The 22,967-nt window shown below is 37.0% G+C and overlaps 2 protein-coding genes across 2 annotated transcripts in view; one reads left to right on the forward strand and one right to left on the reverse strand.

The window, feature by feature from the left end:
• The window catches only part of LOC107044486 (intraflagellar transport protein 74 homolog), a 42,120-nt gene extending 22,740 nt beyond the window's left edge, over positions 1 to 19,380 (reverse strand). Inside the window, exon 1 of the mRNA XM_015266376.2 lies at positions 18,865 to 19,380. Coding sequence (XP_015121862.1) covers positions 18,865 to 19,292 — 428 coding nt within the window. The 5' untranslated portion in view covers positions 19,293 to 19,380. The remainder of the gene's footprint in view (positions 1 to 18,864) is intronic.
• On the forward strand, positions 19,120 to 19,995 carry LOC107044487 (intraflagellar transport protein 88 homolog; the record flags this gene model as incomplete). Its single annotated transcript, XM_015266377.2, is given in 3 exon segments — positions 19,120 to 19,387; positions 19,705 to 19,862; positions 19,945 to 19,995. Coding segments are annotated over 2 exon segments (192 nt in total), but the record flags the coding sequence as incomplete, so codon positions are not given.
• Positions 19,996 to 22,967: the final 2,972 nt, after the last annotated feature.

Consider the following 22,967-nt stretch of genomic DNA (forward strand, 5'->3'; position numbering starts at 1 on the left):
GGGGGGGGGGGGGGGGGGGGGAATTTGCGACATTCTAAATCTCACGGCTTTATTGTCAAGGGGGAGTCTCGCAAGAGACAACTGTACCTGGGCAGGTTTTTCCTCAAATGAGGTTTTCCCTTGTCCTTCGGCGAATGCGGTACAGGGGGTTACGGGGTGGGAAGGGAACAAATCGTAAAAACCCGAAAGGGTACACGAGAAAAAAAAAATAGTCGGGTTAAGGGGGGTTTTCTACCATTTATTTTCCTTTTTTTTATCGTTTAGAGGAAAATTACCAGTATTCTACTATGTACCGTAGAAAACTCCGATTTTTAGTGAACGACCCAACCCTGGTACTAACACGTACTATCGCAAGCCCGCAGCTTTTTCGGCACACAGTGTCGCTAAACAAGAGACTAAATATTATAGATTAAATAATAATCGTATAATAAATAAAGAGGTAGATAGGATTTGTTTTTCATTTTTAATCGATACCGCATGGTTCTATCAAATGAGAATTATAATAGTTTATAAGTAAGGGCATGTCTATTGTTTTTCTCCTGTCATCAATTATTTATTCGATAATGGGCAATATAGAGAAGTTCACAGCAAGAATAAAGGGCGAATGGTGTTGAGGATCAAACGAGTTCGAATGCAGTGATTACAAGGGTCAAACCGGACATTCAAGACAACTGGGGGTTCAAACTATAATAAAGAATGACGGGGAAGCGGAGAAAAACAATAACAATGACAATTTCCTCAATTCTGATTTTGACCAATCAGAGTGCAGTATTCGGATTCACGTGACGCGTTTCACACTGATAATTTCCCTGTAGCCTGTCAATTGTTTTCTACGAATTTGACAGATATTCCTCACATTTTGGTGAGATGTGTCCCGTAACCCCGAACACTGCATCCTGATCGGCCAAAATCAGAATTGAAGAAATTGTCCTCCGAATACCCCTCGACCTTCAAAATTCATCGGATATTTCCCTCAAGTTTTCCTGCATATCAACGATCGGGATCAGCTTTGCAGTAAAATCCCTCGCGCTACGCGTTCGGGACTTTAATCTGCAAAACTGATCCCTCTCGTTGTTATGCAACAAAACATTCAGGAAATATCCGATAATTTTAAAGGTCTTGAGGTATTATATATAGCTGATAATTTCTATCGGTTACACAGGGTTCAGGCGTAAGGATCAAAGATGAGGGTCAAAAATCAAAAAATTAAATAAGAGTCAAAACGAAGGTTCAGAAATAAGTATTACAATTAAGGATCATGCAATTCTAGTATGCCGATCAGAATTAAGCGTTAAAACGAAAGGTCACAAGAGTTAGGCGAAAGGGTTACAAGTAAGGGTAAAAAATGAGGGCAGAAATTACAAAATCAGATACGAGCCGAAACGGAGGTTCGAAAATAAGAGTCAAAATTAGGGGTCACAAGATTCCGCCGTGAGGGTCATAAATAAAGATTACAGATGAGAATCAGAAACCACAAAATTAGATGAAGGACGAAAGGGAGGTTCAGAGGTAAAAATAAAAAATGAGGCTCAAAACCAAGGATCGCAAGGGTCAGGCGTGAGGATTATAAACAAGGATCAAAGATAAGGGTCATAAATTGCAAAATGAAATAAGAATCAAAACGAAGCGTAGGAAATGAAAGGCGTCGAATAATAAAAAAAAGAGTCAAATTCAAGAGTCATGAGGGTCGGGTGGTAGGGCCGGAATACAAGGGTCAAAACTAAGGGTCACTAGGTTCAGGCGTGGATGTAAGGAATAAGCGAGGGGCTATTCACAGGCGAATTGAGTGACACCGCGATTATAAAATGTAATCGATTACCCAGGATTACGGGACTGATTACACTGATTACTATTACAGCTGTGTGAAATTGGCACCCGACTTTCACGAATTCTAACAAAAATTTGGTATCTGATAGATTTTGACCTACACGTGATTGTAGTTCATTTTTTTGTGTTCGTAGTTGAAAAATAAGTGTTCAATCCATTTTTAAAAGACAGGAACTATTTTACAGTTACAGCTTCAATGACATTGGATTCTTATTTGCGATCGTTTGTAGCAGGGATGGGAACCTCGAATTACATTTGTAATCGAATTACTTGAAAATTACTAAATATATGTGATGTATAAATTTTCTTCGGGAGAGATTTTATTACACTGAGAATTTCTAATTTGTGATTTTCGATTATCAGTTCCGATAAATTATAGTAATTGATAGTAATTACAACGAGAATTACATCAGAATTTTATTGGGATTAAAAACGAAAGCGAATCCATCTATATAATTTACAATGCCCCGTCGGAATTCCTCCAGTAACTGAAAAGTCTTTTGGCAAAAAATACTCATTGTGAAGGAAAAAAAATTTGCTGAAATAAATTACATATTACAGCTGAGATTAGGAATTTTCAATTCCTAACTAAAAAAGGAATTTTGTAATCGTCATTTTCAGATTATAAATTGGTAGAGTAACTGCAATATTCGATTCCGAAATTACAAATTATTCGAGTAATTCTCAGATAATAATTCGGATTACTCATTTAATTTTGTAATCTGACAAATTTAAATTCTCGTGAGTTGTGCCAAAAGGACGTATAAACATTAGTTTCTAGATTTTAGAAACTCCTGTTCTTAAACTTTATCCTTAATGGGATCATAAAAACTAATAAATTCGGAGATTGTTTTTTGGAACAAATATTTTCTAAAACCAATACTGAATTTTTCTTAATTTTAGAAGATTTTCAGATTGAACTAAAAAATTGCAACCGAGGTATTTAAAGGGCGTAAGTGCCCCCCCATACAACCGGAGGGGTGCCTAAATATCGGGAATTTCAGATGTGAGGAGGGGTGATTTTGCAAAGAGGGGCAGGGGGAAGGAGATTGGGGATTGAGAAATCACAATAGATTAAAATTGAGTTGGTGAGTTTTTCCAAAATATCTTCGAAACTAAAGGCGACCGCGAATTATTACGAAAATTGGGGGGGGGGGGCATTGAGAATTCACAACCAAAAAAATTGAGCCGGTGAGTTTTTCAAAAATATCTCTAAAAGTAAGGGAGATGGCGATTTTTAACAAAAAATTTGAGGGGGAGGGGGTGTGCCTTGACAATTCACAACCAAAAATATTGCGTCGGTGAGTTTTTCAAAAATATCTCCGAAACTGAGGGAGATAGCGGATTTTTACGAAAATTTGGGGGGGGGAGGTACATTGAGAATTCACAACCAAGAAAATTGAGTCGATAGATTTTTCAAAAATATCTTCAAAATTAAGGAAGATGGCGAATTTTTACTGAAAATTTGGGGGAGGGCGTGTGTATTGACAATTCACAACCAACAAAATGAAGTCGGTGAGTGTTTCAAAAATATCTCCGAAATTAATTGTCAGTCATCTGAAACGTGGAGATTTACTATTCCCTTAGGAAGTGTTTATAGGACCTTTTAGGCCAAATTCTTAGAAAAGTAAAAAAAAGTCTATACGAAACTTTGGCCCATTGGACACGATGCTATTGAAAATTGTATTTGTTTTCTTTTTGCCATTCTATTGAGACATTTTTTAAAAATAAATCCATAAAAAAATTTGGATACAAAAAAACGCAATAAATTATTTATTCTTTTACATCAAATTTTTTCTATATGGACTTTTCTATAAAAACTTTTCAATAGAATGGCAAAAAAAAACGAATAGAATTTTCAATAAAATTTCAATTAAACTTCAGTGGAGTCCTAATGAATTTTTTTGCGAAATCGCTCAGATTTACTATTTCATTTTTGCGGATATGCACAGAGAAAAATAAATCATGAAATTGATCAATTCATCATGGTTAAATTTTTTTTTTCCTGAATCTGAAATTCTTCCGATAAATTCCATGTCTCCTTTTACTAGATTGTAGAAACTTCGATTCTAAACTTGCATTTTTCGAAATACTTTCCTTTCTCAGTAGAATTCGTGGGAGTTATGTCAAAAGGTCGTATAAACATTTTTTTTTTGTTTTCCCGAAAATTTGTGTAAAAAGGTCGTATAAACACTTTCCCAGGGAATATGAAATCTCCACGTTTCAGATGATTCTGAGTCATTTGAGCCTAACTTTTTGAGACAAATTTTTTGCTCTGTCTGGAGTAGATTCGAAGATTGTTCAAATTTGGGCCAAAAGATTGTATAATCACTTCCTGAGAGAGTACAAAATCTCCCAGTTTCAGATGAGTCTGACTCATATTTATGTAACTTTTTGAGACAATTTTTTTTGGTTTACTCACAGGGAATTAAGAATTTTTTTACGAAACTAATAGGGCGTATTCCCGTTTTTTGGGGGATTTATAAATATTCATGCTTAGATGATTCTGAATTTTTTTGAGCCCATTTTTTGAGTTAATCTGGAATGAATGATTAACACAAATTTGTATTGTGAGTGATTTCGCTGGAGTCCATGTCAAAAGATCCCCAAGGGGAAGATCCCCCAAAAAAATCCCGCGACAAAAAGATCCCCAAACAAAAAGATCCTTAACAAAAAGATCCTCACCGAAAAGATCCTCTCCAAAAACCCTCAATTTTTCTAATCCTACAGAGATATGTCTACACTAACACATCAACAATCACAAGAAGAAATTCATATTCAGAATATAAACACTTCAGGTAATCGATAATTACGGTGCATGGCGTCGCGAATGTCTCAAATCCCCACTATCCAAAATTGAGAATGTAAACAACTAGAAAAATATTTGTTCGAAATTGATCCGTAAAATACCTCGTCGTGTAAAACAAAGAGAAATGTAAATAGTGAATGAAATTGCAGACTTCCGTGAATTATTAATGACAAATATGTTCAGAATAATTGTTCTTCATGACAATGATTGTTGTTTGTTATGTGATAATATGTAAATACGTGACATTAAAGTGAATAAAACACGACATTATTTATGGAAAAGCCGAAAAATATAAATAACAAAAACCACGAACTCACTCCTACCACCTAGAAATATAATTAACAATCATTGGAACCCAAAACCAATTGAAAAGGATCTTATTGCTGCAGGATCTTTTTGCAACGGATCTCATTGCAAAAGGATCTTTTTCCCCGGATCTATTAACGGGATACCATTTCGCTAATAATTGATCCGGTTTCGTTCCTTGAAAATTTTAATTTTGTAGAGACTTTTCCAATGGTTTTTTCTACTATCAAAAGAGCTTTGAAAAACTCTCCCCATTATCGTTGGAAAAGTCAATTTCTTTGATTTTCGATTTTTGTCGTCTTTTTGTTGAAATTCTGGGTATCAGAAGAAAAATGATAAGACATGATAAGACATTTTTTGAGTCTTCAATATGTATTATTAGCGAAAATTTCCCGTTCTTTCGATTAAGCATGGTTTAAAGTTGTTCACAGCACCAGAAATGTCCTGAAATTCCGAAAAGAGTTGAAAATTCCGCGTTGTATCACCTTTCCCCGTCTGGATTGCAGATTTTTAATTTTTTTTGTGGAACTGACTTTTTGTTTCGGAAAGTATCCAAAAATCAAGATCGGATTCTACTCTATTCTATCTAAACATTATTTCTGCCCTGTTTTTCATTTTTTTTAATTTTTTTCATTAATTAAAAATGTTTTTTGTTTTCCATCGAAACCTTTTTTTTGCGAAGAAATTGAAAAAAGAAAATTTTACTGGAAAAGAATGTATACGATCCCTGGGCTCGAATTTTTAAAAAGTCTCGTAATTGTTTTTAAGCAGACCAAAAACTATGTTCGGAAAAATTAGGTTCAAATGACCCAGACATATCTGAAACGTGGAAATTTATTATTCCCTAGTCAAGTGTTTATACGACTTTTTTATCCGTATTTTCAAAAAATTGAAAAATTCTCCATAAAAAAAAATTAAAAAATTGTCTCGAAAAATTGGGCTCAGATGACTCAGAATCATCCAAAACGTGGAGATTTCGTATTCTCTGGGAAAGTGTTGATACNCGGATCTATTAACGGGATACCATTTCGCTAATAATTGATCCGGTTTCGTTCCTTGAAAATTTTAATTTTGTAGAGACTTTTCCAATGGTTTTTTCTACTATCAAAAGAGCTTTGAAAAACTCTCCCCATTATCGTCGGAAAAGTCAATTTCTTTGATTTTCGATTTTTGTCGTCTTTTTGTTGAAATTCTGGGTATCAGAAGAAATGATAAGACATTTTTTGAGTCTTCAATATGTATTATTGGCGAAAATTTCCCGTTCTTTCGATTAAGCATGGTTTAAAGTTGTTCACAGCACCAGAAATGTCCTGAAATTCCGAAAAGAGTTGAAAATTCCGCGTTGTATCACCTTTCCCCGTCTGGATTGCAGATTTTTAATTTTTTTTGTGGAACTGACTTTTTGTTTCGGAAAGTATCCAAAAATCAAGATCGGATTCTACTCTATTCTATCTAAACATTATTTCTGCCCTGTTTTTCATTTTTTTTAATTTTTTTCATTAATTAAAAATGTTTTTTGTTTTCCATCGAAACCTTTTTTTTGCGAAGAAATTGAAAAAAGAAAATTTTACTGGAAAAGAATGTATACGATCCCTGGGCTCGAATTTTTAAAAAGTCTCGTAATTGTTTTTAAGCAGACCAAAAACTATGTTCGGAAAAATTAGGTTCAAATGACCCAGACATATCTGAAACGTGGAAATTTATTATTCCCTAGTCAAGTGTTTATACGACTTTTTTATCCGTATTTTCAAAAAATTGAAAAATTCTCCATAAAAAAAAATTAAAAAATTGTCTCGAAAAATTGGGCTCAGATGACTCAGAATCATCCAAAACGTGGAGATTTCGTATTCTCTGGGAAAGTGTTGATACGACCTTTTGGCACAAATTTTCGAAAAATTAAAAAAATGACGCGTAAAAAAATGAAAAAATTTGTCTCGTAAAATTAACCTCAGATGACTCAGCATTATCTAAAACGTGGAGATTTCGTATTCCCTGAGAAAGTGTTTATACGAACTTTTGGCACAAATTTTCAAAAAATTGAAAGAATGACGCGTAAAAAAAAATCAAAAAAATTGTCTCGTAAAATTGGGCTGAGATGGGACTCAACATCATCCAAAACGTGGAGAATTCATATTTTCTGGGAAAGTGTTTATACGACCTTTAGGCCTGAATTTTCAAAATTTTTCTAATTCCTTGTTGAAAAATAAAAAATTTGGTACCGAAAAGATACGCTCAGATGACTCAGAAACATCTGAAACGTGGAGATTTCATATCCCCTGGGAAAGTGTTCATACGACCTTTTGGCCCAAATTTCGGGAAAAACCAAAGAAAATGTTTATACGACCTTTTAGCACAACTCACGCGAATTGTCCACTTCAGGGGATAATGAATCTGCACGTTTCAGATGATTCTGAATCATCTGAGCCCAACTTTTGAGGACAATTTTTTATTTATTTTTCAAAGGGAATTTGGAAATTTGAAATTGGGCCAAAAATTAGAAAAAAAATTTCTTTAGGGGATAATGAATCTGCACATTTCAGATGATACTGGATCGTCTGAGCCCAACCTTTTAGGACAATTTTTTTCCATTCTTTCAAAGGTTCAATTCAAAATTTCCTAAATGTCTTTCATTTTAAAAATGTGCTAAAGAGGCGAACTTAATCCCCTAATTCAATAGATTCCAGAATATTTTTGCCTTGAAACCATCATTGTTTGGTTGATTAATTTCATTTATTTATTTTCTGAAATTAATTGTTTTTTTTCTAGACTTTAGCCGGATGCAAGTTCTAAACTGCAGATTCGAGAATGTAGAAAAAAAAATCGTGAATTTTTTATTTTTTTCTCTGTGTGATTATTCCAATTTCAAATTACAGAAGGGAATTTGGAAATATTAAAGTAAATCATCCCGTCAATNCTAGACTTTAGCCGGATGCAAGTTCTAAACTGCAGATTCGAGAATGTAGAAAAAAAAATCGTGAATTTTTTATTTTTTTCTCTGTGTGATTATTCCAATTTCAAATTACAGAAGGGAATTTGGAAATATTAAAGTAAATCATCCCGTCAATTAAGTAATTGGGAAATAACGAATGAATTATCAGTAGTAATACCACGAGACTTCCTAAATTATCGGATATTTCCGGAGTGTTTTGTTGCGTAGCAACGAGAGGGAGAAGTTTTGCAGATTAAAATACCGAGCGCGCAGCGCGAGGGATTTTTGTGCAAAACTTATCCCGATCGTTGATACGCAGGAAAACATGAGGGAAATGTCCGATTAATTTTGGAGGTCGAGTGGTATTCGACGGATTATTTTTGGTAATCGGATCCTTCCCAAACCGACTCATTTTGACTTTCTTTCACTCCACAGGATAATATTTGACAATTATTTGGTTAGAGAAACAATTGCAGAGCTAGAGGGAAATTATCAAAAGCTAGGGGGAAATAACCGCTGTAATTTTAATTGGGAAGTACTTCATGTTATTGAATACTGAACTCTGATTGGCCCAGGGAAGGCCAGATCCGATTACCAAAAATAATCTACCTAATCGGAAAATCGTCGAAGTCAGATTCCAAATTACCCATGTAATTTGGAGAACTACAATATGAAATTACTTACCCATTGCAGTAATTCGGCATTATGAATATTTATTATTCAATAATTTGTAATCTGAGAAATCAAATTCCCGGTTAGTCAAGTATTCTCCAATGGTATTTTATTAGATTATTTCTATCGCCGATAGTTAGTAGATGTAATTGAAAATTCCTTCGAATATTTTGGTAATTTGCGATTAGTGCTAATAAAAACTCATGTATTTCCCAATCGATTCAGAAGAATTATAAATTTCAAAGGATTAATGGGTTATTGATATACAACTTGATATTTAATTGTAATCTCCAATTATTTTTCTTAGATTACGAAAGAAAAATGTAATTTAATATTTAGGAACGCCAAATTCCCAATTTTCCCATCCTTGGTTGATTGTAGAATTTAAGTTTTTTCAATCCGAATTCAAATAAGCATTCAATCGATTTTTGAACGCTAGGTAGGAATTGATTGATAGCCATCGCCAAAATGACATCAGATTCCTATGTAAAAAAAAACATCTTTTTCCAATTTCAGGTGTTTTAACCGTCAAAAACTGTGCAAAAACTCTGGAAAAAATCTGAAAAATCAGAAACATATCCACATTTATGTGACATTTTTTAATCTATTTTTGTGCCATAATTTCTATTGAAGAAAAAGATTTACTTTTCAAAAATTCATTTTAACATGATTCGATACGGGTTTGAAAAAAATTATAAAAAATTATAAAATTATCACCTTTTATTTCATGTTTTTCACAGAGAATGAATCTTCAATTTTCCGTTATAAATCTCTGGAAAAATTATATTTATCGATTCATATATATTAATTGATATATTTTTATTGTATACAAGGGGACTACGCCCCCTGATCGCTCCCCTTGCCAACCCACATATATGCCCATATGTGAGACCCATGACCCTTATTTGGACCGTTAATCTGACCTTTGTCATCCGTAATCTGACCCTTGTGACTCTTAATTTTATGCTCTCAATTTGGAGTACCAAATTGTTATCACCAGAAGTCGATTCGGATTTTAATAATATAGAGAGACTCCAAATCCTTTCGTCAAGTCGGGTGAAGCTACACTGAGAAAAAAATTTCTAAGAAATAGAAATTCTATGATTGATCCAAATCGTTCATCGATTGAATAGTCGCAAAAGAAAATGCTATTGTAAGAAACAAATATCGATTTAATTTTAATGTTTTCGATTGAAAAAGAATGAGATCAGTTGTCTAAACTTTTTTTTTGTTGCTATCTACTTTTCAGTACATACAAAGCAATATCTGTATTATCAGATATCTTCTTCGAATAAAGCATATAATTATCCAATTTATCAGCGTCACGATATCCCGCAAAAGAATATCTGTTCTATTGAAAGCAGCATTCATAGATGCAATAAAATATTCATTTGGCCTATGAGGAACATATTGTTGGATACTCATTGATGCGAGACTTTCGCGAAGCGCAGTTTCTTGTTTACGACAAACGCAATTCTTCATCATTTGAACTGATTATTTTTCCATTGCAATTGTGAAAAAAAAATTATTTGCGCCAAATCCGAAGCGTTTGAACTAAACCAAAATTGAATTGTATGAAATCGATTTTGTCGCAAAAACAAGTATTTTCTAAATTCGATAGAATAAACAAAATATACTATACTATAACAAAATCGATTTCATACAATCCAATTTTGGTTTAGTTCAAATCGATATTTGTGTCTTACAATAGCATTTTCTTTTGCGACTATTCAATCGATGAACGATTTGGATCAATCATAGAATTTCTATTTCTTAGAAATTTTTTTTCTCAGTGTACGGAAACCCCAACAAGTGAATTCTCTCTCTCGATTTTTACTAGAAACCTATAATAAGTCGGTGAATTGATTTTTTTCTCAAAACAAAACTGGAAACGAATAAAAATATGGACAAATATTAATTGAATATACTAGCATAATATGTAAAATAACTATTGGAAGTATTATAATTTATTAACGAAGCCAAACGAATAATTTACAATTTGATTTCTAGGGAAAAAAAAACAAAATTTGTCAATTTTTTTGTCCAGCATGACGCAGGCAAAAAATTAAAGTTTTCTTCGCGTTACTCAATATAAAGACGTGAAATAAAAAGTGCAGATTTTTTTCAAAGTTGTGTCTTCATCTAATCATGTTGAAATAAATTTTGCAGGCATATTTTATCATGATAAACAACAGAAAAAGTTAGCGATTCAAAATTCGTTGAGAACATTTTCACCACACTTATTCCGCTAGACCCTGTTCATTATATCACTTTTTAAGTCATTCAGGGGGCTCATTCTCGATTTATGTGAAGACGGATTCGTGTGTGAATGCGCCTCCGTTCACGGATCGCCTATACCATGTGCAATATGTAAAGGAAGCCGCATTCACACTCAAATCCATCTCGACATAAGTCAAGAATAAGTCCCCAGAGGCGAAAATAATCGATAAAATGACGATGTGTGGCTTTTTAGAAAAACAAGATTTTTGGATGAATTGCTCTATACCAGGATGTATTGAATCGATCGACACAAAATTTTATACACAAGTGTGACTCAATAACACTAATTGACAGCCAGCATCTCAAATGTTTTCTCCAATTTCCAACGCGTATTATGGAACGCCTCATGAATTCTTAATTGAAAAAAATAGAACAACGCGAATACCTCGAAAACTTTATTTCGAGATACGGGCATTCATATTTTGATTGATCTTGATAGGGGTTGGCAAGACGAGTATTTGGAACAAAAATAAAATTGAACGATCACCAGTAAAATAGTTTTTCACAAACAGTTGAATATATTCTAAACCCGTTGCCCGATTTCGCCTACCTACAATCCCATTCTGGAATATCATAAGAATTACAATCTCACCAAATCCCAACATCCTATCTTCATTTTTTGGGAGTTATCGTGCACAGAACGATTTTCACATAAAAACGAAACATGCTGATTATTATTAACCTGTCCCTAGCTACATAACAATATTGTGATTCGAATTGACAGATATTAACGCAAAAAATATTTTGACATAAAAAAATTCAATTCAGTCACGTAGGTTCGGAAATATTGAGGAAATTTTTTTTCGGGAAATTACTGTATCTCAGAAACTACTTCGCCGATTGAGCCGAAACTGCGCCCAGGAGTGCTCCAAAGTAATACCTACCTATAAAAAAATCACAAAAAAACTTTTGTGAAAAAATTTTGCCAAGTTGACGTTTTATTGCCTGATCTTATTTTCCAAAAAAATATCCTCACTTTTATTCACAAAAAAATACTTCAAATAAAAAATACGCTAAGCACGTCGTTCACAAATCATATTGACTAGAGGGACCTGATATCCAAGTGAATGAATCCAGTAACATATATGAATGGAAAGGTCGCCATTGGAGACGCTAAATAACAAAACGCCCTCTACAAATTGCCGGCTTGAGAGAACACATAGATGATACATACGCTCATAGGTCTATATGTGAGCAGACTTTTATATATCTGTGAGCACCCCTAAACTGGCCATCTTGAAAAAACTAGCGCCACCAACGGTAACTAGCGTCGCCAATTGCCAATTCGATTTTCAGAAAAAAGTCCACTTGGCGCGCCCGGTTTTGGTGTAAGTCAATTACACTGGGCACTTTCCATCATAGGGCACTGTCTAACACAGTGCCAAAAAGGAGAACTGTGATTGATCAAAGACATATCTTAGTTAACACTGTGTCACTCTGTGGCCCTTGATGGAAAGTACCGATTGTTACCGATCAATTCATTAGGATAGAACGTCTCAGTACTTCATCAGTGGATTGCAACATTACTCAACCGGAGTATTCAAAATCTCAATTGATTCAAATGAATATGGTATTAAAGATTTACATAATTTCCAGTTGATTCCTCGATCGACCGTTGAATCGGGATAATCTACAATCAAATGTTTTTCAAGTAACTATGTCACCAAACTTTGATTTAATTTCGGAGATTGTACAATATTTTCCCCGAAATTTATTTATTGCTTTCAAGAAATGAACTTCGACACCCATCTATCAACTACTCAATTACACATAATTTTTATTTTCTGAAGTATACACAAAAAACCGGGCGCGCCAAGTGGACTTTTTTCTGAAAATCGAATTGGCAATTGGCGCCGCTAGTTACCGTTGGTGGCGCTAGTTTTTTCAAGACGGCCAGTTTAGGAGTGCTCATAGATATATAAAAGTCTGCTCACACATGGACATATGAGCGTATGTATCATCTATGTGTTCTCTCAAGCCGGCAATTTGTAGAGGGCGTTTTGTTATTTAGCGTCTCCAATGGTGACCTTTCCATTCATATATGTTACTGGATTTTGTTCACTTGAGATATCAGGGCCCACTAGTCAATATGATTTGTGAACGACGTGCTTGGCGTATTTTTCATTTCTCCCGGTAATTAAAAATTCACTTCTCCCCTCCTAATTGAGATTAAGGGATGAAAAAAGAGCAGTTCGACGGAGCATTAAATTTTTCATTAATTAACCCTCTTTCATCCCTTAATCTTTGTAACAAAAAATTAAAAACTGCCATGAAAGTCAGGGGCCAGTAAGAAAAAAATTTTTTTCGTCCCTTAATATCAATTAGGAGGGGAGAAGTGAATTTTTAATTCGCGAGCGAAAGGTGAAAATGCACTGTGCGCCGAGAAGAATAGTTTTTTTTGGCCGTATGACGAACAGTACTTTTGTTATGACGGCCGTAGGCAGAGATTCACGGACGCGGAGCGGAGCGTCCGTGAAGCGCTGTTTCACGGCCGGAATGACAAAAAATTATTTTTCTCACTGGCCCATGAGTTTGTCGTAGTTTATATTTTTTTGTTACAGAGATTAAGGGATGCAACGGGGATCAATTGATGGGGAATTTAATTCTCCGTCACACCCTCTCTGTTTCATTCTTTAATATTAATTAGCCAGCAAATTAATCACCTGAAATCATTAAGAACATGTTGAGGACGAGGAGGACATAGATTGCACTCCGAAACTATCCCTGTGACAGCGGGACTGCTACTGCCGAGTTACCCGCACAGGCAGTTCGCCCAACCATCAGATTCGCCGTGGCGGCATCCCTCCGTTGGGGTCGAACTACTTTTGGCTTGGGGTCAGTCCAACCCCGAGATCTGAGCCTCTACCAGAGATTATAAGGGAGATGGTTAGCGCCTATGGAAACGCTTCAACCGCAAAATTTCGTAGCGGTGGCGCAGAACTAATTTTGAGTATGTACCTGTAAGTAAAACAGGGAGCGTGTGAGAGCGTCGATAACGGCGCAGAGTGGGGGGGAACGCGTATGGGGGAATCGGAGGGCGGAGCGAGCGGTGATGTTAGCTGTCGAGTAGGTCAGGGAAACCTACCGCAGTTCGGAACGCCGACGAGCGGCGGAATCCTGCCCTTAATATAACAATCAATTTCTCCTTCCCTAATGAGGACGAAGGGATGAGACGGTTGCCAATCGATTGAAAATTGAATCCTCAACTGATTGCGATCTGTTTTATCCCTTCATCTCAATTAGAGGGGGAGAAACGAATATTCATGGATCGAGTGAGTCCCCAAACGGCTCTCCCCATTGAAAAATCCATTTCTCCTCCTCCAGCAGAGATTAAGGGATAAAACTGGTGACAATCGATTGAGAATTGGATCCTCAACCGATTGCTGTCGTTTCATTCCTTCATCTCAATTAGAGGGGGAGCGATGAATTTTTCAAGCGCCGGAGGATCCCGACCGATTCTCCGGCGGCTTTGATTAAAAAATCCATTTATCCTCCCCCAGCAGAGACTAAGGGATGAAACTGGTGACAATCGATTGAGAATTGGATCCTCAACCGATTGCAGTCGTTTCATCCCTTCATCTCAATTAGGGGAGGAGTGATGAATTTTTCAAGCGCCAGAGGATCCCGACCGATTCTCCGGCGGCTTTGATTGAAAAATCCATTTCTCCACCCCGAGCGGAGATTAAGGGATGAAACTGGGACCAATCGATTGAGAATTGAATCCTCAATCGATTGCGGTCGTTTCATCCCTTCATCTCAATTAGGGGAGGAGAGATGAATATTTGAAGCATGGAGTGAGTCCCAAACGGCTCTCCCCATAGAAAAATCTATTTCTCCTCCCCCAGCAGAGATTAAGGGATGAAACTGGTGACAATCGATTGAGAATTGAATCCTCAATCGATTGCGGTCGTTTCATCCCTTCATCTCAATTAGGGGAGGAGAGATGAATATTTGAAGCATGGAGTGAGTCCCAAACGGCTCTCCCCATTGAAAAATCCATTTCTCCTCCCGCAGCAGAGATTAAGGGATGAAACGGGTGACAATCGATTGTCACCAGTTTCATCCCTTAATCTCCGCTGCGGAAGGAGAAATGGATTTTTTAATCAAAGCCGCCGGAGAATAGGTTGAGATCCTCCGGTGCTTGAAAAATTCATCGCTCCCCCTCTACTTGAGATGAAGGGATGAAACAGACCGTCATCAGTTGAGGATTCAACTCTCTATCGATTGTCACCAGTTTCATCCCTTAATTTCTGCTGGAGGAAGAGAAATGGATTTTTCAATGGGAGCAGCCGTTTAGGGACTCACTCCATGCTTCAAATATTCATCACTCCTCCCCTAATTGAGATGAAGGGATGAAACGACCGCAGTCGATTGAGGATTCAATTTTCAATCGATTGTCACCAGTTTCATCCCTTAATCTCTGCTGGGGGAGGAGAAATGGATTTTTCAATGGGAGCAGCCGTTTAGGGACTCACTCCATGCTTCAAATATTCATCACTCCTCCCCTAATTGAGATGAAGGGATGAAACGACCGCTATTGGTTGAGGATCCAATCCTCAATCGATTGTCACCAGTTTCATCCCTTAATCTCTGCTGGAAAAGGAGAAATGGATTTTTCAATGGGGAGAGCCGTTTGGGGACTCACTAGATCCATAAATATTCGTTTCTCCCCCTCTAATTGAGATGAAGGGATAAAACAGATCGCAATCAGTTGAGGATTCAATTTTCAATCGATTGGCAACCGTTTCATCCCTTCGTCCTCATTAGGGAAGGAGAAATTGATTGTTATATTAAGGGCAGGATTCCGCCGCCCGTCGGCGTTTCGAACTGCGGTAGGTTTCCCTCACCTACTCGACAGCGAATTTCACCGCTCGCTCCGCCCTCCGATTCCACCATACGCGTTCCCCCCCACTTTGCGCCGTTATCGACGCTCTCACACGCTCCCTGTTTTACTTACAGGTACATACTCAAAATTAGTTCTGCGCCACCGCTACGAAATTTTGCGGTTGAAGCGTTTCCATAGGCGCTAGCAATCTCCCTTATAATCTCTGCTTCTACTTTAGTCAATCCTCTTTGTCCGGGGGTTTGCCGACCCCAGCGTGAGGCTAGTACGACCCCATGGCAGAGAGGGCGACGCGGTCGATTTCAGTGTCTGGCCGATTTCGCTATTTCGGTAACTCGGCAGTAATAGCAGTCCCGCTGTCACAGGGATAGTTTCGAAGGGGAATTTATGCCCTCCTCGTCCTCAACATGTTCTCAATGTTTTTCAGGTGATTCATTTGCTGGCTAATTATTATTAAGGAATGAAATCCAGACGGTGTGATGGAGAATTAAATTCCCCATCAATGGATTCCCGTTGCATATTTTAATCTCTGTAACAAAAAAATACAAACTACTACAAAAGTCATGGGCCAGTGAGAAAAATAATTTTCTTCTCGGCGCACACTGACTTTTCACCATTCGCCCGCGAATTAAAAATTTGTCTCTTCCCTCCTAATTGAAATTAAGGGATGAAAAAAAGGCAGTTTGACGGAGAACTAAATTAGCCATCAATTAACCCTCTTTCATCCCTTAATCTCTGTAAAAAGTGGAAGAAACTGTCATGGAAATCACAGCGCAGTAAGAAAAATAATTGTTTTGTGGCGCACAGTGACTCCCGGTAATTAAAAATTCACCTCTCCCCTCCTAATTGAGATTAAGGGATGAAAAAACGGCAGTTCGACGGAGAATTAAATGCTCCATTAATTGACCCTCTTTCATCCCTTAATCTCCGTAACAAAAAAATGAAAACTGCGATGAAACTCAGGGGCCAGTAAGAAAAATATTTTTTTCGCGGCGCACACTGACTTTTCACCATTCGCTCGCGAATTAAAAATTCACTTCTTCCCTCCTAATTGAGATTACGGAATGAAAAAACGGCAGTTCGACGGAGAATTAAATTCTCCATTGATTAACCCTCTTTCATCCCTTAATCTCAATTAGGAGGGGAGAAGTGAATTTTTAATTCGCGGGCGAATGGTGAAAAGTCAGGGTGCGCCGCGAAAAAATTATTTTTCTCACTGGCCCCTGACTTTCATAGCAGTTTTTATTTTTTTGTTACAGAGATTAAGGGATGAAAGAAGGTCAATTAATGGAGAATTTAATTCTTCGTCGAACTGCCATTTTTTCATCCCTTAATCCCAATTAGGAGGGGAGAGGTGAATTTTTAATTACCGGGAGTCACTGTGCGCCACAAAACAATTATTTTTCTTACTGCGCTGTGATTTCCATGACAGCTTCTTCCATTTTTTACAGAGATTAAGGGATGAAAGAGGGTTAATTGATGGGTAATTTAGTTCTCCGTCAAACAGCCTTTTTTTATCCCTTAATTTCAATTAGGAGGGGAGAGACAAATTTTTAATTCGCGGGCGAATGGTGAAAAGTCAGTGTGCGCCGAGAAGAAAATTATTTTTCTCACTGGCCCATGACTTTTGTCGTAGTTTGTATTTTTTTGTTACAGAGATTAAGGGATGCAACGGGAATCGATTGGCGGGGAATTTAATTCTCCATCACACCGTCTGGGTTTCATTCCTTAACATTAATTAGCCAGCAAATGAATCACCTGAAAAATATTAAGAACATGTTGAGGACGAGAAGGGTATAAATTCCCCTTCGAAACTATCCCTGTGACAGCGGGACTGCTATTACTGCCGAGTTACCGAAATAGCGAACTCGGCCAGACACCGAAATCGACCGCGTCGCCCTCTCTGCCATGGGGTCGTACTAGCCTCACGCTGGGGTCGGCCAAACCCCCGGATCTGAGCCTCTACTTTAGTCTATCCTCTTTGCTTCTCCATAAGCGCTTGCAATCTCCCCTATAATCTCTGCTGCCAACGCTACCGGTAACAGCCGGAAAAAAGGGAAGAAGAGAGAGAAAGAGAGAGAAACAGACATTATGTTCGTTGCCAACTTTGACGAATAAATCTAACGCTGAGAGAAAATAAAATCGCGAAATATTACATTATGATGGTTGCTATGGCGGATATTTTTATTTATTATTGATTTATCGAGAAAGTAAAAAATATCTTTAGAAAGCTCATAGTCAACTTATATAATGTAACTAAGGACGGATCTCGCGAGAAATTCTCGTGTTACGAGAAAAAAAATAAAAACCATTCGGGGAGTAGTTGTGTCATGTATATTATACGCAACAGCATCGGCCTATGACGTCACACTGGTAAAACGTCAACTTGGCCGATACGCTGTCGCGTATCTTGATTATGTAACGAAATTTCAGATTTTAGCTTCAACTTTAGTCCTTTTTCGGTGGAGATTTATACAAATCTTCCGAAAAATTCGTACATACAACCGCACACACATATACACATTTTCTGAAAACATCATATCTTCAAGTTTCATGACATTCTACATAATTTCCAGGCAAAATTAGAAGTTTGCCAAAATCAACGATTATAAAGTTCCCATTCGGAAGCAAAAAAATAATATGAAAAATTGAAAAATGACAGCTAATTATTACAAACGTAGAAGTTTAAATAAAATTACTTGGCATATCGTAGTTATTTAAATGTCGCTTATTTGAAAAGACGTGCCAACTTATTTTCGACATTTAACAATCGGGGTTTATTTCGGAATGAATTCGAATATTAGATCTTGTTGTTCGTGGTTTTGACATTAGTCATATGTAGCCCACCTAGTCACATAGTGTATGTTGATGGAACTTCGAATTGATTTTTGTAAAAATTGTTAGCTAATGCGATAATCGAGCAATCGAGAAGTATTCAAAGAATATTATGGAAACTGCCATGCATACGGGTGAAAAATATTTATGAAATTTTCTACTTCTTCAATCGATCGTACTGGAAACATTGTTCTTATTTTTGGAATGTTATTATTCTCTCTTCCAATGATTGCATACTGATGAAATTAAGAACATTTTATCGAGTTCGTTTTGGACATTTCAATTCACAAATTCAATATCTGGTTGATACATTTTTTCAATGACTCAATACTTTAGTTTTGCACCACCAATAGATCGAATTACCTTGTTAATCCTCTAGTAGTCCCAGGCCTAATTGCTGCAATTCCGTGCTGCGTGACAGGTCTCTCCATCATCCCGGAATTGGTATGAGCAGTGGGTGGAACTCCAGTGTGTAACCTACTCATCCCCATAGACGAGGTCATCGTATTTAATCGTCCACTCGCAGTACTCCCTCGACCAGAGTACACAGATGCTGATGGAGGTCTCATAGAAATTTTAGCTGGGGTCGCAGCTCGACAGGTATTTGGCTCACGCGATGACTCGTTCTGGACTCCTCTCCGGGATACGGGACGCTCAACGCGTGTCTGGGGTCTCCCTATTTGTAGCCTTTCGGACAAGGGACGGTTTGGGTCATCGTTCTCTGGACTCCAATGGTGCACATTGCGTTCAGAAGGAGGGCGACCGCTCGTTTTTGGACGCTGATTCTCCATTTTCTAATTTTATAATTAATGCCAGAACTGAGAACAATGAAAAATAGTTTGCTGAAAGAACGATTTTTCTTCGTAATAAAGTTGATTTTCTTAAGGTAAGGCATTGTTTTGAAGTTTATTACCATAGAAACCAATCAAATATAACAAGCCTGGGGGCGAAACAGTACCTCTACTGACCGGTAGAGCAACTTTTGGAAGGGATTCCGTTACTATGGATGCCAGAATCATAACAGATGGATAAATAATCACAATATATATGCTACTGACCATCATCCGGTGACACTTTGATCCTTTATTTTTTGGATTTTCCTATGCACTCATAAAGAATACGTTATTAAACAGTGAAGATTGCAATTTCAAAGAAACAAAAAAAATTGTTAATTCTGTTCTTCTATTCTCACTTGTTTTTTAGTTAGTTGCATATACATCATGATAAGCAGACAAGCTGGAATTGATGAAGATTTGTACGGCGGGTACAATGATTATCCTTCGATATATAATACTGAGGATTTGGGTGAGGATAGCGTGTTTCAAGAGGCTGTTCAGATGAGTAACTACAGGAAAAATATCGTAAGTTGAATAGGATATAATCTGAAATTGCACTTTCTCTGTTGTTGAAATTATCAATTATCACCTCGTTTTCATTCTCAAGATAACCCCAAAGGTACCTGGAACAGCAATGAGACTGGGAACATCTTCAGGGGTAAGATGAATTATCTTTTTCATTCAACTATTAAATGATGAAACGGAATGTATCCTGGATTTATTGTAGGATTATTCATTTGCTATATTCGAAATGGTTTCAGGAAATTCATCTAAGCAACTTTTTCATAGGAAGTTTTAAATACCTACTGCACAAAAATTATGAATAAATTTGTAAAATAATGCATAGTTTGATATCGATGGCGGTGGCTGTGTGGTTGGAATGTAGGATTGGCAAGCGGGGGATCTCGGGTATGATTCCCGGCCGGGGGGACCAAAATTTGTGATACTCTAAATCTCACGGTTTCATTGTAGAGCGGAAGTCCCACACGAGACGACTGTATCTGGGCACGTTTTTCCCTCAAGTGATGTTTTCCTTTGTCTTTCGGTGAATGCACTACAAAAAGTTGGGGGTGGGAAGAGAAGAAAAAAAATTTTTTTAGGTAGTTTGATCATTTACAAAATGACAAAAATTTCGGGAAAACTCCGTACCAGCAAAAATGGAAGGGCCGTGAACAATCAAGGGGGACCAAGGTGACATTCCGAAAGTTTGGGCTGGTGAGAAAAAAAAACAATTTTTCCATGATCTATTTGAGATAATGGAAAAAATGCCTACACAGAGAAAAAAAAATGTAAATTCAAGATTTTTTCTCTAGATTCTAGAATCTGCAGTTTAGAACTTGTATCTGGCTAAAATCTAGAAAAAAAAATTAATTTCTGAAAAAAAAAAAATTAAATTAATCAACCAAAAAATGATGGTTTCAAGGCAAAAATATTCTGGAATCTATCGGATTAGGGGATTAAGTTCCCCTCATTAGCACATTTTCAAAATGAAAGGCATTTTGGAAATTTTGAATTTAACCTTTGAAAAAATGGAAAAAATTGTCTTAAAAGGTTGGGCTCAGACGATTCAGCATCATCTGAAACGTACAGATTCGTTATCCCCTAAAGAAACATTTTTTTTTAACTTTTTGGCCCAATTTCAAATTTCCAAATTCTCTTTAAAGAATTAAAAAAAAATTGTCCTCAAAAGTTGGGCTCGAATAATTCAGAATCATCCGAAACGTGCAGATTCACTATCCTCTAAAGTGGACGAGTCGCATGAGTTGTGCCAAAAAGTATAAACATTTTTTTTGTTTTTCCCGAAAATTTGTGCCAAAAGGTCGTACAAAGTCTTTCCCATGAGATATGAAATCTCCTCGTTTCAAATGATTCTGAGTCATCTGAGCCTATCTTTTCGAAATCAAATTTTTAATATTTTTTAACAAGGAATTTGAAAAATTTTGTAAATTCAGGCCAAAAGGTCGTATAAACACTGTCCCAGAAAATATGAAATCTCCACGTTTTGGATGATATTGAGTCATCTGAGCTCAATTTTACGAGACAAATTTTTTCATTTTTCTACGCGTCATTTTTTTAATTTTTTGAAAATTTGTGCCAAAAGGTCGTATAAACACTTTCCCAGAGAAGACGAAATCTCCACGTTTTGGATGATTCTGAGTCATTCGAGCCTAATGTTATGAGACTATTTTTTTTATTTTTTTTCGCGTCATTTTTTTTCACTGAAAATTCGGGCTAAGGTCGTATGAAGGGACGATTACGATTCCTTTGGCGCCACAGTTCGACACATGTTTTCCGTACCATTTTCCCTCAGAATTACGGGAAAAATAATGAAAAAATTCTATTTCAATTATTTATTCCAAAATTTAACGTATTTTGATATAATTTTAATTATTAGCTCAGAATCTTGGGGTCTTGGTGTTAGGGGAGATTAAGGGGGGATCATAGATATAATTTTTGCGATATTGTGGTCTACTGAAAACGGAAAAGAAGAATCCTAAGTTTAACGCAAAATTAATTTTCCAAACAGTCATAATTAGTGCCGTAACAGCCTCCTTGAAAGACATTAAAGAAATGTTCTTCTTTTTTTTATTTCACTTTTTATACCCTGGGAATCCAGGAGCCATGCTACAGCCACGGTATTTGCGTGGCTGTTGCGTGGCTATTAGGATTGTCATTTTCTGGGGCTAAAAAGGGGGAAATGATATCTGAAAACACAATAAAAGTGGATAGACGAATTATTAGTTTATATTTGCACTGTTTATAACATTGTTTTCTATCAATTGATTGAAATTAATGTGAGTGTATATAATGATAATACAAGACCCGTAGGGGGAATGCCGGGAGATGGCGGCAGTGTCGATATCCCAACGGGGTCGGTCAAGTCGACAGGATTCGCAGCCAGAATAAATGAGACCCCAACAGAGGTGGGGCGCCACGGTCGATGCTAACGGCTGGGCGAGCTGCCTGTGCCGGTAACTCGGCAGTAGGGCCAGAAGAAGAATATCCATGGATTTTTGGAGTGGGGGACAAGCATATGAGTGGGAATTACGTAGAGTGGGAGTATCCTGGGGAGGGAAAACATCTGTTAGAAGCCCTACAGCAGTCCCGCTGTCACAGGGGTAGGTCGAAGGGGGGTTTATGTTAAAGAGGATTGACTAAAGTAGAGGCTCAGATCTCGGGGTTAGACTGACCCCAAGCCAAAAGTAGTTCGACCCCAAAGGAGGGATGCCGCCACGGTCGAATCTGACGGCTGGGCGAACTGCCTGTGCGGGTAACTCGGCAGTAACAGTCCCGCTGTTAATGTTTTCAGGTGATTCATTTGCTGGCTAATTAATATTAAGGAATGAAACACAGAGGGTGTGATGGAGAATTAAATTCCCCATCAATCGATCCCCGTTGCATCCCTTAATTTCTGTAACAAAAAAATACAAACTACGACAAAGTCATGGGCCAGTGAGAAAAATAATGTTGTTCTCGGCGCACAGTGACTTTTCACCATTCGCTCGCGAATTAAAAATTCACTTCTCCCCTCCTAATTGAGATTAAGGGATGAAAAAAGAGTAGTTCGACGGAGAATTAAATTCCCCACCAACTGACCCTCTTTCATCCCTTAATCTCTGTGAAAAATGG

This window comes from Diachasma alloeum, unplaced genomic scaffold (assembly GCF_001412515.2).
Source record: "Diachasma alloeum isolate Michigan unplaced genomic scaffold, Dall2.0 Dall_scaffold_00749, whole genome shotgun sequence".
Lineage (NCBI taxonomy): Eukaryota > Metazoa > Arthropoda > Insecta > Hymenoptera > Braconidae > Diachasma > Diachasma alloeum.